Source organism: Leptonychotes weddellii, chromosome 7 (assembly GCF_054177405.1).
Source record: "Leptonychotes weddellii isolate Sample4059 chromosome 7, ASM5417740v2, whole genome shotgun sequence".
Classification (NCBI taxonomy): domain Eukaryota; kingdom Metazoa; phylum Chordata; class Mammalia; order Carnivora; family Phocidae; genus Leptonychotes; species Leptonychotes weddellii.
In genome coordinates, this window is record NC_138375.1 from 46,201,323 (window position 1) to 46,218,891 (window position 17,569).

The 17,569-nt window shown below is 39.8% G+C and overlaps 1 protein-coding gene across 2 annotated transcripts in view; it reads left to right on the plus strand.

The window, feature by feature from the left end:
* Positions 1 to 2,860: 2,860 nt before the first annotated feature.
* TTC1 (tetratricopeptide repeat domain 1) overlaps positions 2,861 to 17,569 on the plus strand; it is a 49,833-nt gene continuing 35,124 nt past the window's right edge. Inside the window, exons 1-2 of one of the 2 annotated variants that reach the window (XM_081826277.1) lie at positions 2,861 to 2,974; positions 4,525 to 4,886. In XM_081826277.1, the coding sequence (XP_081682403.1) occupies positions 4,557 to 4,886 (330 nt within the window). In that variant the 5' untranslated portion in view covers positions 2,861 to 2,974; positions 4,525 to 4,556. The remainder of the gene's footprint in view (positions 2,975 to 4,524; positions 4,887 to 17,569) is intronic. The other variant, XM_081826278.1, reaches the window with a different exon arrangement.

Below are 17,569 nucleotides of genomic sequence, written 5' to 3' on the forward strand. Positions count from 1 at the left end.
TCTCCTGATTCATTGCTGTACACACCACAGGGTCTTGTATGGCGCCTAGCATTCATTCATTATTCATGCATTCATATGCAGCTCCCATTCTTTCAACATACTTAGGGGCTCAGTCCTCTGTCTGGGGGGTTTAAATGAAAACTTCACAAATATTATCACTATTAATATTGATTATCATGAGTAATGCTATTAATCAAATTACCTTTACTATTAGTAATTGATCATAATATTGGTAATACTGTGAGAACTTCATTAATAATAGTAATACAACGACCGCTAATGTTTATTGAGAACTCACCATCCATACTAAGCGCTGTTAATATTAAAGCATTTTTTTCTATCTTGAGCACTTCCCTTGTGTTTTAGATAAGACATGACACCATTTACTTCTTACAACAATCCTATAAAATGATTCCAGAGGTCTCGAAATCTTTTTATACAACTCATCAGAGCCCCGAGTTACCCAGTGTTTTGGCTATAAATTCCTGAAAGAGAATCATTCACCCATGTGATAACAGGATGTTCACTGACCCCTTACAACTGTAAACAAGACAGACATGGTCTCTGCCCTGGGAAAATAACAACAGAACAGCCCTCTAAATGAAAAACATTTCTTTTCCTTTTACATGGTGGCTATGAGCACTAAAGACAAAATTTCCAAGTTTCCAGGATCTGATGGGTGGACTTCCATTTGTAAAAATTTGTTTCTTGCTTTGTGCTCGGATACCTTGGCAACATCCAACTATGTATCATTCCCAAAAATATTCCTGAGATTTTTATGTCCCTCAGCCTTCCCTGTTTTTTTCCTTCTTAATGAACTATTACTCTTTCCACGGCATAACTCAAATATCTTATTAGTGAAGACTTACCAAACTGAGCCAATTGGACGTTGGCTCTTCATGGTTTAAAAAAAATAAAATAAAAGAGAGAGAATGAATTGCTTCTTCCTTCAGGCTCAGTAGAGCTTTTATCTTATCCTCAATCTTCCCCTCCCCCAATAGGCAGTGAGCTCCCCAGAATGTGGAGGGAAGGGGCAGTGCCTTATTAGGTTTCCTGTAACCAGCAACTGTCACAAGGTCTGTCACATATTATTATTGTCTCTAACATTCATTAAACACTATGTGTCAATCCTTGTGCACCTTGTCTTCTAAATTATATCATTTCTTTCTCCCAAACTTTCCACCAAACTACCATTGTTACCCAACCCAATTTTTACATATGGGGCAAATTTATATATCAAAGTTTAGAAGCATTAAGTTATTTACATCAAAGTCACACAGCTAGTCAAGTGGCAGAGCCAGAATGAGAATTCAAATAATCCACATAAAGCATTTTTCACAGCGTGTGACACCTAATGAACACATAATCAATAAATGTTAGTTACTAGAATTATCATTCAAAGTTGGGCAGCTAGTAAAGTAAAAAAGCTGATGTTGTAACTCAAGTTTATTTACTTACTTACTAATTTTGCTCCAAAATTCATAGCCTTTCTATTGCACCAGAATTTAATTAACAGGACTTATTTTTTATTATTATTGAAGTACAGTTGACATACAATGTTATATTAGTTTCAGGTGTACAATATAGTGATTCGACAATTCTGTACATTACTCAGTGCTCACCATGTAACTGTAGTCACTATGTCACCATACAAAATTATTACAATATTATTAGCTATATTCCCTATGCTGCACTTTTCATCTCTGTGACTTATTTATTTTAGAACTGGAAGTTTGTATCTCTTAGCACCTAACCGGACTTCTTAAACGTCGTAAGAAGCCTAACTATTGAAAAATTTTTAAGTTCCTGCAGCATTTTAAAAATTTTAAATATTAAAAGTTTCCAAAATTCTGATACATATTTTTGTTTTTGTATATTAAAGCTTTTGACTTACACAAAAATGCAAGAGTGTGCATAACCTCATTTAGACATAAATTCAAAAAACAAGTTTGATATCCTTCCTGAAAAAAGCCCCTCCCAGCTATCTCTCCAATGGGTTCTGTGAATTACAGAAAACTATTCTGCTGTTATTGCTGATTACCTGTCAGGCTACCTTAACAGGTATTTCAGTTCTGTATTCCCAGCATGGGAATGTAATGGAGTCTAATAGAGATTCAATAAACATTTCTTGAATGAATGCATTGGGCAACAGTTCGCTTTTGGTTCCAGGACCTCTTAACTCTCTTAATATTAGTGAAGACCACAAAAAGCTTTTGTTTATGTGGGTTATACTTATCAATTTTAGAAGTTGTATTGTATTAGAAGTTAGAGCTGAAAAATATTTAATATTTATTAATTTAAGATAACAATACACCTATTATATGCCAACATATTCTTTTTATAAATCACTATATTTTCCAAAACAAAAAAATCCGTGTAGTGAGCAGAGTAGCATTGTTTACATTTATGCAAATATCTGGCTTAATAGAAGACAGCTGGATTCTCATAGCTCCTTCTACATTCAATCCATTGCGCGATCACATGACACAGCCTCTGGAAAACATTGTATTCATGAAAGGGGTGTGGAAAAGGCAAATAACAACTTAGTATTGTTATGAAAACTGTTTTGATCTAGTAATGGGCCCCTGGAAAGGCACACTTTGAGAACCATTAGAGAGAAAACTATTTTGGACAAGGTTTATGCTTCAGGATTCCTCTATGCATTGCTAGCATAAGAGGCCAGAGTGAAGGAGTAAACGTTAACAGCATAGAGACAGCCTCTTTTTCTACTGTGCTGAGTAATGCGGAGTCTCGCCGTAACCCAAGATGGCAACCGTCACTTGCATTTCAGTCCGTACAAGGCGTCACACAACGCGACAGCGACGCGCTCTCTCCCCGAGAGTTCCACTACATTTCCCAGGATGCTTTGCCAACGGCGTCGCCATTGGTTTGGGCCGAGGGAAGTGCACTTGACTGAGCGGAAATAGAAGATCCCGGAGACTGGGAAGGTGAAGACTAGAGGAGCTGGGGACCTGTGAGTAGTTACCTGGGACTGTCCGCTTTGGCTCTGAGGGACTCAGCTAGAGGACGAACTGCTGGGAAACGTAGGGTGGCCCCGCCTTAACCCTGGGTATTCAAACTCGCGTTCTTCCACTAGATCTGGGGGCAGGGAGAAACAAAACATTGCTGTGGAGGCGAAGTCTTAGTATTAAGATCTTGCTATTTGAAGTTTTCTTGGGACGAGCTGGGACGAATTCGGGCCCTTGTCGCGACACAAGGGGTCGTTGGCGTGATTTTGCTGCGACGAGAGGGGCGAGGGGGCGGGGCTGCTGACGGTCTGACTCAGCTTCTACAGCCATGGTTCTCAGTTGGCTGTACATTAAAATCACCTGGGATGCCTTTTTAAAATACAGGTGTTCTGGGCCTAGGCCAGACCAATAAATTATAATCTGTGGAGAATAAGATCTGGGCAGCAGTACTTGCTAAAGCGTCCCAAGTATTATGTTGTCTAGCCAGGGTTGAGAATCACTCTTGTAGTGGCTGAGTCTGACCCCCACGGAGATCCTGTGCTAGGACCAGCTGCGCCAGGATTCCCCTTCCACTATAACCTGCGTTGGTTCTACAGCACACATTTGGGTGAAGCTGACGATCACTGTTTTGGCACCGATTGCGTTTTGAGCTCCATCGGAAACTTATCCTTGAGCTTCATACGGTGGTGCTGGAAAGGCAGGCCCGCATTTTTTTATTTACGAGCTGGCTATTAATTCCGAATAAAGATTAGGGCCGTTTCATTTTTCTTGCCATTGTTTTAGCTTATCCTGTTTTTTGCTACCCCGACAAAATTCGAGTAGTGGAAAGAGGAAGAGCCCCATTAAAACCGTTCTCTTTTTGCTAATATGAAATTCTGAAAGGGGAGTCAGTAAAATGTTTGGCATTATTTATGGGCTTATATAACCAATTTTTTAATAATGGATTTCAGCAAAAGGAAGTTAGGGTATGTTTTTGGTTTTGATGCAGAAGTTTGTTTATGCATGATAGGTAGGATTTTTTTTTTTTTTTAAAGATTTATTTATTTGAGAGAGAGAGAATGAGAGACAGAGAGCACAAGAGGGAAGAGGGCAGAGGGAGAAGCAGGCTTCCTGCTGAGCAGGGAGCCCGACGTGGGGCTCGATCCCAGGACCCTGGGATCATGACCTGAGCCGAAGGCAGACGCTTAACGACTGAGCCACCCAGGCGCCCCAAGGATTTTTTTTTTTTTAATACAGGTTTCCCCTGCTATCCAAAAGTTGAGCATTCCTGTCAAGCCTTTCCTAAGCTGAAATGGCCTAAGGCAAAGATTATCCACACACACACACCCTTTCCAAAAGGTGGAATTATACTATTTTGCTTTTATGAAAGACCTACATTAATATTTACCTGTTTTCACTAATTGAAAGAAATCTGAAGGGGATGTTCACTTTTATGAAAACTGTTACCATACTAACGTAGGTCTCTGTTAAAAGCTAAGTGGCATACGGTGGACTTTTGGAAAATGGTGGATATCTGTATAAGCACCATTACCTAACATGTTTTCTCTTTTCCCAGAGCTTTGGCTTCACCTCCCTCACTGATACAGCATGGGGGAGAAGTCAGAGAACTGTAGGGCTCCAGAGGATCTTTTCAATGGTTTGAAAGTTACAGATCCCCAGGAAGCAGAGTGTGCTACCCCTCCGGTTTCCAGTCCCAAAGATCACCATCTCCAGAGCAAGCTGCTCAAGGATGTTGCAGCTCATTCCCAGGAAGACCAGGGAGAAGAGGAGTGTTTTCATGACCTTAGTGCCTCATTTGAGAAGGAGGAGCCAGGAGCAGACAAGGCTGAGAACAAACCTGATGATGTGAATTCCTCTGAACTTGATGAAGAATACCTAATAGAACTGGAAAAAAACATGCCAGTTGAGGAGAAACAGGTAAATATTTATTGTACAGGATCTGCCACATAAACTGCTTTTTAAATTGAATAAATGTGGCTGCTACGGTATCATAGATTGGGTCATCTGTGGTAAAGAGTAACATGCTATCTGTGTCCTTTTTGCTTCAGTAGTGATGGAGCTGAGATAAATCAGTAGCATGGCATGGAAGCATTCAGCCTCTGCTTAGCAAACAGATTTCCTTTTTTTTTTTGGTCAACTTTGAGTTCTTAAGTCTGTCTTACATAATTTTTTTCCTAGCCTATTTATACCTTTTAGCTTTTTTTAAAAAATGACCTATCAGGGTGCCTGGGTGGCTCAGTAGTTAAGTGTCCGACTCTTGATTTCGGCTCAGATCATGATCTCAGGGTCGTGAGATCACGCCCCGCATCAGGCTCCAAACAGGGCATGGAGCCTGTTTAAGATTCTCTCTCCATCCCTCTCTGCACCCCCCGCCCCTTTAAAAAAAAAAAGACCTTATTGATGGTGTTGGCTGCTGAAATTCCTGTAAGGGACATATTTTGGTCAGACTTTAGAATTATGGTATGCTGCCTATTTGTGTTAATTCTTTTTTTTTTTTTAAAGATTTATTTATTTGAGAGAGAGAGCGAATGAGAGAGAGTACACAAGAGGGGGGAGGGTCAGAGGGAGAAGCAGGCTCCCCCCCAAGCAGGGAGCCCGACGCGGGACTCGATCCCGGGACTCCAGGATCATGACCTGAGCCGAAGGCAGTCACTTAACCAACTGAGCCACCCAGGCGCCCCTTTGTTAATTCTTTGATAGCAATAAATGACTACCTGAATATCCTAGGTAGTTTGGTTGCAGAGGGCAGTGACTGGGGCCTGTGTTATTTACGTAGCGTTCTTGAGGAACAGAATTGTGTGTGATAGTAGTTATTATTTGTTAAGCACCCTATAGTGTGTCAGCCACTGAGCTTAAAGAATTATTTGTGTTTTCATGTAGTCTTCACAACATACCCATGAGACATATTGTTAGCATTCCCCACTAGAGAACAGAACTTCGTAACTGGCCCAAGATCACACATCTAATAAATGGCAGAACTGATTCTCAAACCCAGATCTGTTTGATTCTGAAGTATAATGTAAATTTAATAACAAAAATAGCTGTCTTTCTACAAAGCAGATACACTAATAAAATGTACACTTTGCTGCTGCTTTGCCCCTGGGCCACATTCTTAACTAGGAAGGCTTCACTTTTGGAAACAGAAGTCTTAGTATCCCCCACATATCCTTCCTTCTCCTCTCATAAGCAAGGTCATCTGAAGAGTTACCATATCTGAGCTTGTCTGCAAAGAACTTGAATGAGATTTGTAGCTTAGGCTTCTGAAGAACTCACTAAACAGGTTATGCTATTTGGGTAATGGGCCAGGATACTAATGTGCGTTGTTACAGTGGGAGTGGGGAGGTAATGTGATATGGAGAGGAGCATCTTGTCTCTCCTTAGGCATTTTTCATTTTCAAGTCTACTAGTTTTAACATGCATGTATTAGCTTTTGTACTAATGTGTTCCACCAGAAGAGAAGAATAAAAGGCAAAAATGAGCCTATTTCAAAAACTACCTCAGCATAAATGGCTCAGAAAATTAAATCGTATACTGTTCGATAATTAGGGAAATGATTTTCCAGAAAGTGAGTGTTTGGTTCAGCTTTCATTTCACTGGTCCAGACTTTTTAGAAATGTTGATTAAATATCTATGTTAAAATGTTAGCAATGCTTTTCTGATACTTAATATATCTTATATTTTTTTTTGCCCCGATACTGAATTTTCTACAGTGCCATTGGTTTGACAGTTGTGTGGTTTGGCTCTGCTTCCCATTCCCCAATTTAGTAAAACTTTGTGTCTCCTGGCCAGGAATCATATTTTAACTTCTATAAATATTTTAAATAATTTTATTGCCTATAAGTTGAATATTCTAACTAGCACAATACCTTTTAAACTTTTTTCTTCCTTTTAAAAATTAAGATTTAGGGCGCCTGGGTGGCTCAGTTGGTTAAGCGACTGCCTTCGGCTCAGGTCATGATCCTGGAGTCCCGGGATCGAGTCCCGCATTGGGCTCCCTGCTCGGCAGGGAGTCTGCTTCTCCCTCTGACCCTCCCCCCTCTCATGTGCTCTCTCTCATTCTCGCTCTCTCAAATAAATAAATAAAATCTTAAAAAAAAAAAAATTAAGATTTAAAAGGTGAAAGATTTATGTGATCTGAAGAGAAACCAGATGTAATTTACATATAGTGAAACTGTTTAAGTTCTGTATACAGTTCAGGGAGTCTTGACTATATGCACCTGTGTAACATCCTTAACAGGATCCAGAACATCTCCATCATTCCAGAAACTCCCTTTGTGTGCTTCACCACTCCTTTCATCTTTCCACCCCTGCCAACCCGGGAACCCACTGTTCTGATTCCTGATAGGTTGGTTTTTTTCTGTTCCAGACTTTTGTGTAACTATAATTACTTTTCAGATATAAACATTTTATATTTGTATATCAACCTATGTTTTCATAGCTTAATTTGAAAATTTATAAGAATAACAATATCTCATAGAAACAATGTGCTGTGGTGTTAGCCCCTGTTATATTAACTCCACTAAGGAAACATCATCTGAAGAGTAGAGACTGCCTTTACCTAATTGTGGTACTACTCTCTTAGGTAGTTTTATGCTGTTTTGACAAATATCTTTATGAAATTATTAGGAAACCAAAACAGATGAAGAAATGTCTCTTCACTGCACATACGTTTTGGTTTTATAGGTCATCTGAAACAGGATACCTTTGATTCTTTTAAAATAGACTAAGTTAAGATAATTCAGCAACAACAAAATAAACACAAATGGCCAAAAATGTGAAGACTTTCAGCCTCACTAATAATTTTTTTTAAGACTTATTTATTTATTTTGCGGGGAGAGAGTGCGTGCGCATGTACACACACATGCAAGAACGGGGAGGGGCAGAGGGAGAGAGTCATCAAGCAGACTCCTCGCTGAGCGTGGAGCCCTACATGGGGCTCGATCTCACAACCCTGAGATCGATCATGACCTGAGCTGAAACCAAGAGTCGGAGGCTTAACTGACTGAGCCACTCAGGCCCCCCTCACTAATAATCCTTAAATGCAAATTGAAACACTGTGTTTCATATTTATCTGATGTCAACAATGAGAGGACATAGGAGTGCATGTACTAATTTTGAGAGTTTAAAGTGCTATGTCATTTCTGTGGGATACAGGTATCAAATTTTTATATGGATATTTCTTTAGACCAGGGCTATCAGTAGAACCTTCTGCAGTGATGGGAATTTTCTATATCTACTCTCTTCAATACAGTGGCTACCACATTTTAATAGTCATCAGCTGGAGCATTTGAAATGTGACTAGTAGAGCTAAGGAACTGAATTTTAAAATTTTTTATTTAAGTTAATTTAAATAGTCACATGTGGCTAGTGCATTCCATATTGGACAGCACAGCTAAACCTCTGATTCTCTTTAGTCATTTAAGGAAGTTACTAGAGATGTGTACAGATGTATGTATAAAGATGTGTTGCAGCATCATTCATAATTTTGAACATTAGAAATAATGTTCAACAGAGGGTATTACTTTAAACATTTTTGCCATTTTTATGCAGCAGCATATTATGCAGTCATTAAAAAGAAAGATAAATCTTAATATTGACATGGAAAAAAATGCCTGTAATGTTAAATGAATTAAACAGGTGTGATAATATGGCTTATAATAAGAGATACGTATTTGGTTTTTGTCCAGTTCCTGGCACAGAGGTCCTAAAACCCTTGGAATTGCCTAGTAAGAGATAAGAGTGTAGTTTGTTATTTATAACAAGTCCCTTTCAACCACACACGAGGTGATTTTTGGAAGGCCCCTAAGGATGAGGTCTGGTTGTCAAGAGTTGGGAGCTTTCAGCGCCACCCTACCCCACCCCCACCTCTGGGGAGGGGACGGGGGCTGGAGGTTGAGTTAATCACTTGGGGCCAGTGATTTGACCAATCGTGCTTATGTACTGAAACCTACATTAAAAACCCAAAAGAAGGGTTCAGAGAGCTTCCACATTGAGTGAACCTGTGGAGGTGCAAGGAGGGTGACACACCCAGAGGGCGTGGAAGCTCAGTGCCCCTTCCCACATACCTTGTCCTATGCAGCTCTTCCAGCTGCCTATTCCCAGAGTTACAGTCTTTAGAATAAACTGGTAATCTAGTAAGTAAACTGTTTCCCTGAGTTTTGTGAGCCTTTTTAGCAATTTAATTGCACCTGAGGAAGAGGTCATGGGAACTTCCATACATCAGAAGCAGAGGTGACAGCCTGGACTTGCAGTTGGCATCTGAAGTAGGGGTGGGGTTGGGGCCAGTCTTGTGGCACCGAGCCTTTAATTTGTAGGATCTGACACTATATTCAGGTGGATCATGTCCAAATTGCGTTAAGTTGCAGGACAGCAGCCGGTGTCTGCTGAAGAGTTGGAGTTGTTGGGTGTGGGGAAACTCCCACACGTCTGCTCACAGAAGTGTTCCGTGTGAGTTTTGGTTTTTTGTTTTTTTTTTTTAAAGATTCTATTTATTTATTTGACAGAGACAGACACATCAAGAGAGGGAACACAAGCAGGGGGAGTGGGAGAGGGAGAAGCAGGCCTCCCGCGGAGCAGGGAGCCCGATGCGGGGCTCGATCCCAGGACCCTGAGATCATGACCTGAGCCGAAGGCAGACGCTTAACGACTGAGCCACCCAGGCGCCCCCCGTGTGAGTTTTGACAGTAGAGACACACAAGAGGTGTTTTCCCTTTACAGCAGGTTATAGAGTGATGTTTCCTTTTAAGTTAAAAACCTATGTGAAAATATGTTCATACAGAAAAGTTTGGACTGATACAGGATGTGATTATTGGGGAATTTTTATTTATATTTAGTACACTTTTTGAAGTATAGTTGACATACGGTATTGTATTAGTTTCAGGTGTTCAATGTAGTCATTTGACAATCCTATATATTACTCATTTCTTACCATGATAATGCTTACTATCTGTCAGCCTACAAAGTTAATATTATTGACTGTATTCCCTATGCCGTACTTTTCATCCCCGTGACTTATTCTATAACTGGAAGTTTTACCTCTTAATCCCTTTCACCTATTTTTCTCATTCTCCACTTTTTTTTTTTTATAGTAAGCACGCGTTAAAACAACAACACAAGTTACTCCACTTTAAGAATATAAATAAATAAAAGTTGATTCTTTACCACCAGCATGGACTTTTACCAAACAGCATGTAAAGCTGACCTTGAGGATTTAGAAAGAAATGCTATTAAAGGATCTGTGTATTGGCAAATGTTTCTCTTCAGGCAGAATCAAGTATCAATAGCTAAAGCCTGTTATTCAAGCTGACTTGACTTGCCCTGTGCTGAGAAGATAATCCGGGCTCAAGAGGAGTTCCCGTTCTTAGCAGAACTCATAAATCAAGAGCAATGGAGAGGAGGAGGGGAGGGGGCAAAAACAACAAGAGTAATGGAGGAGAAAGGCAGTAAAGATTTTTAAAAACAGGCAAAATCTCTTAAGGAAAGCACTGTGTATATGTGTATATGTATCTTAACCTTTTGTGAAAACTTAAATGTCGACATGACTACCCAGAGGAATGGGATTTCAGCAAATATTTGAGATGTACCAGATCTGCAAAGCAAATAGGTGATTCTCAAAGGCCTGATTGAAGTAAAGGACAAATCTGGTAGCACATGAGAATTGTTGCTATAATATTAGACGCAAAGATGCTTTATAGTATGGAGACCTGTGGAACATACTGGATTGTGGTGCTATTGATCCTGTAGTAGAATCACCTTTTATGGGCTACTTGTCACAGTAGAGTTTAGTCCTTATGTGTATATTCCCTAGGTAATTTTTTTTAAGATTTTATTTATTTATTTGAGAGAGAGCAAGCATGATCGGAGTGAGGGGCAGAGGGAGAAGCAGACTCCCCGCCGAGCAGGGAGCCCAGTGGTAGGGCTCGATCCACGGACTCCAGGATCATGACCTGAGCCAAAGGCAGATGCTTAACCAACTGAGCCACCCAGGCACCCCTCCCTCCCTAGGTAATTCTTACGTGCTCACTAAAGTGGAGGACCTCTCTCTTGGGGTCTTGCACATCATCTTCCTTCATCAAATAGCTGTTGAATAAATGGTATGATTATCTCTGCTGTGAGGGCCAGTAATTGGTCTTACAAGTTATAGACCGTTTATCTCATTCATTTATTTACACCAGAAATATTTGCATTTCTTCCACGTGTCAGGCATTGTTTGAGGCGCTTAAGAATACAGTGGTAAACAAGACGGGAGGATTTCTCTTCTCTCATAGCTGGGAGATATTTAAAAAAATGAAAAATAATAAATATAAATAAACAAGTAAAATGATAAGATGAAGTGACAAGGCATGGGATTAGAAGGATGGGAAGGACTACTTTAGATTGGCTGTTCAGGAAAGGCCTCTCTGGAGAGGTTGTATATCAGCAAAGACTGGAAGGGAAAAAGGAGTTAAATATGTGAACAGTCTGAGAGGGAAATATTCCATATAAGGGGAGAAAGTAGTATATGGCACGATTCCTTGGCTTCAGCTACTGTGGGGTGGATGGTGATACCGTTTATAAATATGGAGAAGACGGAGGGATTTTGAGTTCATTAGGGTTCTAGTGATTTAATTCTTGCTGTAAATGAAAAAGTTTATTTGTAAGCCATAATGCAGATTTAGTCATTTTAAAGATTATTTATTTATTTATTTATTTGACAGAGAGAGACACAGTGAGAGCAGGATCACAAGCAGGGGGAGAGTTAGAGGGAGAAACAGGCTTCCCGCAGAGCAGGGAGCCCGATGCGGGGCTTGATCCCAGGACCCCGGGATCACGACCCGAGCCAAAGGCAGACGCTTAACGACTGAGCCACCCAGGCGCCCCCAGATTTAGTCATTTTAATGGGCTTCCTGCCTCCTGCCATTTGATATACATGGTATTCATTTGCAAATAGGTACACATGTAGATCCATTTAAGTAAGGGATACAAAAGTCTGTTGCTTGGTGAACATGTACTCAGTGCAAGGTTCTGGGATTTTAAGACATTTTCCTTAGTCTCTGAAAACATAAAGGGTTGTTCTTTCCTTCAAGACTGTTTATGTTTAACCAGGAACCGTTATTGAAGTATTGGTTTGGAGCAGTTCTTTATCAGTTCTTTCCCTACCTCTCATTTTTCCTAACTCCCACAGTACTTAATCTTTTTGATTTCCACGTTTTTTGCGTTATTTTCATAATTGTTTCCAAGGTTGTTGTAACAGTGAGCATGTTTGCAGGGAGCATTCTCTTGGTTGCTTCCAGAGAGTTTTCAATGACTTTTCTGTAGTGGCCTGCATATTCTGTTAACTTTATGAGAAAACTCTTTCTGATTTGTTTCCCTTTTATTTCATTTTTAATGGGCATCCTTTTGAACTAAGGTTGCCATATTTATTAATTTCTTAGCGTTTACTAGTTTTGGGTTTAATGAACACTATTGACAAGTGATCAATAAAATCCTAGAACTTAAGAATTGGAAGGGACCTTAGATTTCTGATCCAAGTTTAAGTCAGGGGAAATAATATTTCCAAAATGTTTACTCCAAAACATTTGGAAGTTAGTGGGTTGGTTTTTTTTTTTTTTTTTAAGATTTTATTTATTTGTTTGTTTGTTTATTATAGAGAGTGGGGAGGGGAGGAGTAGAGGGCAAGGGACAAGCAGACTCTGCTGAGCGCAGAGCCCGATGTGGGTCTCAATCTCACGACCCTGAGATCATGACCTGAGCCGAAATCAAGAGTCAGACACTCAACTGACTGAGCCACCCAGGCATCCCTTAGTGGGATAATTTAGACTGTTTGCTGATGAAAAAGTTAAAGTGACATTCGGTGTTCCTTAAGGAAGGAACTTTATGTAGAACTGTAGGTATGTGTTTATTAAGGAAGATCACTTTATGTAGATCAGTGGTTCTCAAACTTTATTGTACCTAAGAGTCACAGGAAATATATTAATCATGCAGAGTCCTGAGAAGTGTCTTGATAGCACAGACTTGTGAGGTGGCAGCCAGGAATCTGCTTTGTTAATGAACATCCCCAGGTCATTTTGGTATAGGTGAAACTGTGGCCACTCTTTGAGAGACAGAAAGCCAGACTGACACACCACCAAGCTTTCAAAACACAAGTGTAACCGGTATACTGACTGCATCTAACATCAGAAGAGTTTATCAATGGGATGTTTTTCTTTTACCCTCATCTGTGCTTGGGGTCTAAAACAGACTTGTTGGGCAGAATTTAAACAGTGCTAAAGTAAGGAAATTTAGTTCTATTAAATTGAGTTTTGGGAAGTAGAATTTTCTGAGCTAAGAAGGAAATATTTCTAAGGTTAGTTTCTCATAGAGCAGTCATCTTTCCTGAAAAATATAGGACTTAATGAGAGGTCAGGTTCTAACTACAGCTTAAATCCAAAGATCCTCCCTCCAGACTCCCTAGAGGGTTTCTAAAAGTGACTTGTGGAGAGAACAAATGTGTCTGTATGTGTAAAGCATCCACCTTCTATTTCAAAGAAAACAAAACTGAGGCTTTTGTTTCCTTTTTAATGATAAAAGGACTGCTGTCCCCAGCCTTTCAGTGTGTAGCTTTTTCATCTCACCTGGATAAGAGCATAGCGGAAAAGTTTTGTTTCGTGTGCCTCCATTTTCCAGCCCTTTAGCAAGTATGTAGCTTTTTTTTTTTTTTTTAAACACTCATTTTTGACCCTTACGTGGTTGATCTCTGGCCACAGTGCTTGACTTGTTTTATTTTGTAGCAATTACTTTACAAAACTGCAGGGGGAAGCAGAGAGCTGCTGACAGATCTATGATCCGGAAATTAACTTGCTGATGTGAACTTCTTGGTTTTCTCCCTGTTGTCTGTTATTAAACACATGATCACTGCAGGATCATTAAGAGAATTTTTTTAAATGTATTCAGTGCAAGTTTTTGTCATTTAATGATAGAAGGGTTATACACTTCTAAGCTCTAAGTTATTTCTGTTCTATTCACTGATCTTAAGTATAGGGAATATTCCTAGCTGGCATTGTGAAGGTGGTTGTTTCGTGATTAATAAGGGAATGGAGGAGCACCTTCTGTCTGACGTTTTTGCCAGTTTACACCAAGATTAAAGTTGTATCAATTTAAATTTTCTAGGATTTTGAGTCACAGAAAGCCGTTCCTCACACTGAGATTGAAGAGCAAATCACCTATATTTTCTTCCAATACTTGTATGGTTTCACTTTATACATTTAGATCTCCAGTCTACGTGGAATTTACTCTTGTGTAAAGTGTATAAATATATTCTAATTTTATCTTTTTCCAAATGACTACCAAGTTGTCCTAGCACCATTTTTAAAAGTCCATCTTGGGCGCCTGGGTGGCTCAGTTGGTTAAGCGACTGCCTTCGGCTCAGGTCATGATCCTGGAGTCCCTGGATCGAGTCCCGCATCGGGCTCCCTGCTTGGCAGGGAGTCTGCTTCTCCCTCTGACCCTCCGCCTTCTCATGTGCTCTCTCTCATTCTCTCTCTCTCAAATAAATAAATAAAAAATCTTTAAAAAAATAAATAAATAAAAAATAAAAGTCCATCTTTGCCTCAATGATTTAATTAAATTTTAATATCAACTCAGACTAAGTTTGTATCCTTTTCCAAATGCTTACCTTCTACCTGCTTTGTCAGATTATCAGTTAAAGCCTAACTTAATTTACAGTGGTATCATTAATCAAAACAACCACATTTAGGGGCACTGGGGTGGGGTAGTAGGTTAAGTGTCCAACTTGATCTCACCTCAGGTCTTGATCTTAGGGTCATGAGTTCAAGCCCCATATTGGGCTCCATGCTGGGCATGGAGCCTACTTCAAAACAAAAACAAAAAAACATTTACAGATCAGGTTGGATCACCATTGGAAGGTCGCAGTGGCAATGAAATTTAAAAATAACTGGAGAATTGATTAGTTTAGAAATACAGAAATATGTTGTGATGGTGTTTTGCAATTTAATATTTCAAAGTTCTTTTATCTTTAAGAAAGTACAGTTCTCCATATTGTGTGAAATTCTTTTGCCCTGTGATCCAAGAAAATCATTCCCTGGAAAACAGAGTAAAATTAAAGACCCTGAACATACCTGTATTTGTGAAGGAAAAGAATAGATTTTAAACATTTGTGAATCGAATTTGTCCATCTGCGGGGCACCTGGGTGGCTCAGTCATTAAGCGTCTGCCTTCGGCTCAGGTCCTGATCCCAGGGTCCTGGGATCGAGCCCTGCATCGGGCTCCCTGCTCCCTGCTCCGCAGGAAGCCTGCTTCTCCCTCTCCCACTCCCCCTGCTTGTGTTCCCTCTCTCGCTGTGTCCCTCTCTCTGTCAAATAAATAAATAAAAACTTAAAAAAAAAAAGAATTTGTCTATCTGCAAAAAACCATTTTACTAATTCAGTGGAAAATGGCCTTGGATTAACTATAGAGGAACAACTGAAGATCTGTGGTGTATGTGCCTGATTCAGGGAGGTAGAGGTTTATTTTTTTTATTTTAATTTTTTATTTTTATTTAAATTCAATCAACATATAATGTATTATTAGTTTCTAGGTAGAGTTCAGTGATTCATCAGTCTTATATAATACCCAGTGCTCATTATATCCCATGCCCTCCTTAATGTCCATCACCCAGTTACCCCTTCCCCCCACCACCCTCACCTCTAGTAACCCTCAGTTTGTGTCCTATGCTTAAGAATCTCTTAATGGTTTGTCTCCCTCTCTGATTTCGTCTTACTTTATTTTTCCCTCTCTTCCCCTATGATCCTCTGTTTTGTTTCTTAAATTCCACGTAGGAGTAAGTATGATAATTATCTTTCTCTGATTGACTTATTTTGCTTAGCATAATACCCTCTAGTCCATCCATGCCATTACAAATGGCAAGATTTCAGTTTTTTGATAGCTGAGTAGTATTCCATTGTATTTATATACCACACCTTCTTTATCCATTCATCTGTTGATGAACATCAGGGCTCTTTCCATAGTTTGGCTATTGTGGACGTTGCTGCTATAAAGGTAGAGGTTTATTTTATTTATTTTTTCTAAAGATTTTATTTATTTGACAGGGAGACACAGCAAGAGAGGGAACACAAGCAGGGGGAATGTGAGAGGGAGAAGCAGGCTTCCTGCGGAGCAGGGAGCCTGATGCGGGGCTCGATCCCAGGACCCTGGGATCATGACCTGAGCCAAAGGCAGACGCTTAACGACTGAGCCACCCAGGCGCCCCGGTAGAGGTTTATTTTAACATAGGTCTCAAAATGACTAAAGATGAGATCTGTGGGACCAGATGACATGTTCTAGAGCAGTGTCATCTTAGTTGACAAGTGCCTTAGTTCTTGATAGCAAGGGAATTAAAAATATCTTATAATTTAAATGTAATTTTTAAAAATTTAGTGCTTTCTGGGATGCCTGGGTGGCTCAGTCAGGGCGCCCCCCCTTTAGTATGTCTTGTAAGGAAGGTTTGGTGGAAGCACATTCTGTGTTTATCTGTGAATATCTTTACTTTGCCTTCCTTCTGAGGTATGGTTTTGCCGCATATCTAGTTCTTGGTTGACAATTTTTTTTCTTTCAACATTCTGAGTGTGTCATTACACCGCCTCTGGCCTCAGTTGTTCCTGGTGAGAATCGGGTAACAATACTAGTTTTGCGGGCGCCTGGGTGGCTCAGTTGGTTAAGCAACTGCCTTCGGCTCAGGTCATGATCCCAGGGTCCTGGGATCGAGTCCTGTATCGGGCTCCCTGCTCTGCGGGGAGCCTGCTTCTCCCTCTCCCACTCCCCCTGCTTGTGTTCCCTCTCTCGCTGTGTCTCTCTCTGTCAAATAAATAAATAAAATCTTAAAAAAAAAAAAAAAATACTAGTTTTGCTGTTCCCCTATACCTGGTAAGTTTCCCTGCTGTTGCTTTCAGATTTTCTCTTTGTGTTTGTCTTTCAGCAGTTTGACTCTGGTGTCTCTAGATATGGATCTATGTACTTGGGGTTCATTGAGCTTCTTGGATCTTTAGGTTAACATTTTTCATCAAAACTTTGACCTTTTCAGCCATTATGGCTTCAGATATTTGTTCTGTCCCTTTTTCTCTTCTCTTCTGGGACTCCCATCACATGTGTTGTGAGGGCTCTGTTTTTTCCCATCCTTTTTCTGCCCTCGGTTCTTCAAATTGGATGTCTGTTGCTCTCACTTCAAGTTTACTTATTTTTCATGCCAATTCAAATCTCCTTTTTATCAATTTTTCATTTCAGTTTTTGGACTTTTCAACTTTTTCTTCATTTTAAATAATTTTTGTCCCTTTATCATGGTTCTCTTTTTTTAATCATTGTCATTATGCTCTCATTTAAGTCTTTATACACAATTTCCTTTAGTTCTTTGAACATATTTATTTATAGGTGCTTTCACATCTTTGCTAGATCTAAAATCTGTGGATGTTCAGATGTTTCTTTTGACTTTTCTTCTGATTATAGGTCAAACTTTCTGTCTCTTTTTATGTCTTATAGTTTTTTATTAAAACTGGATGTTTTAAGTTAATACTGTAGCAACTCTGGATTCTGGCCCCTTCCCACCACCACCACCCCCCACTTGCATTATTTTTGTTGTTGCTTTTTTGTCA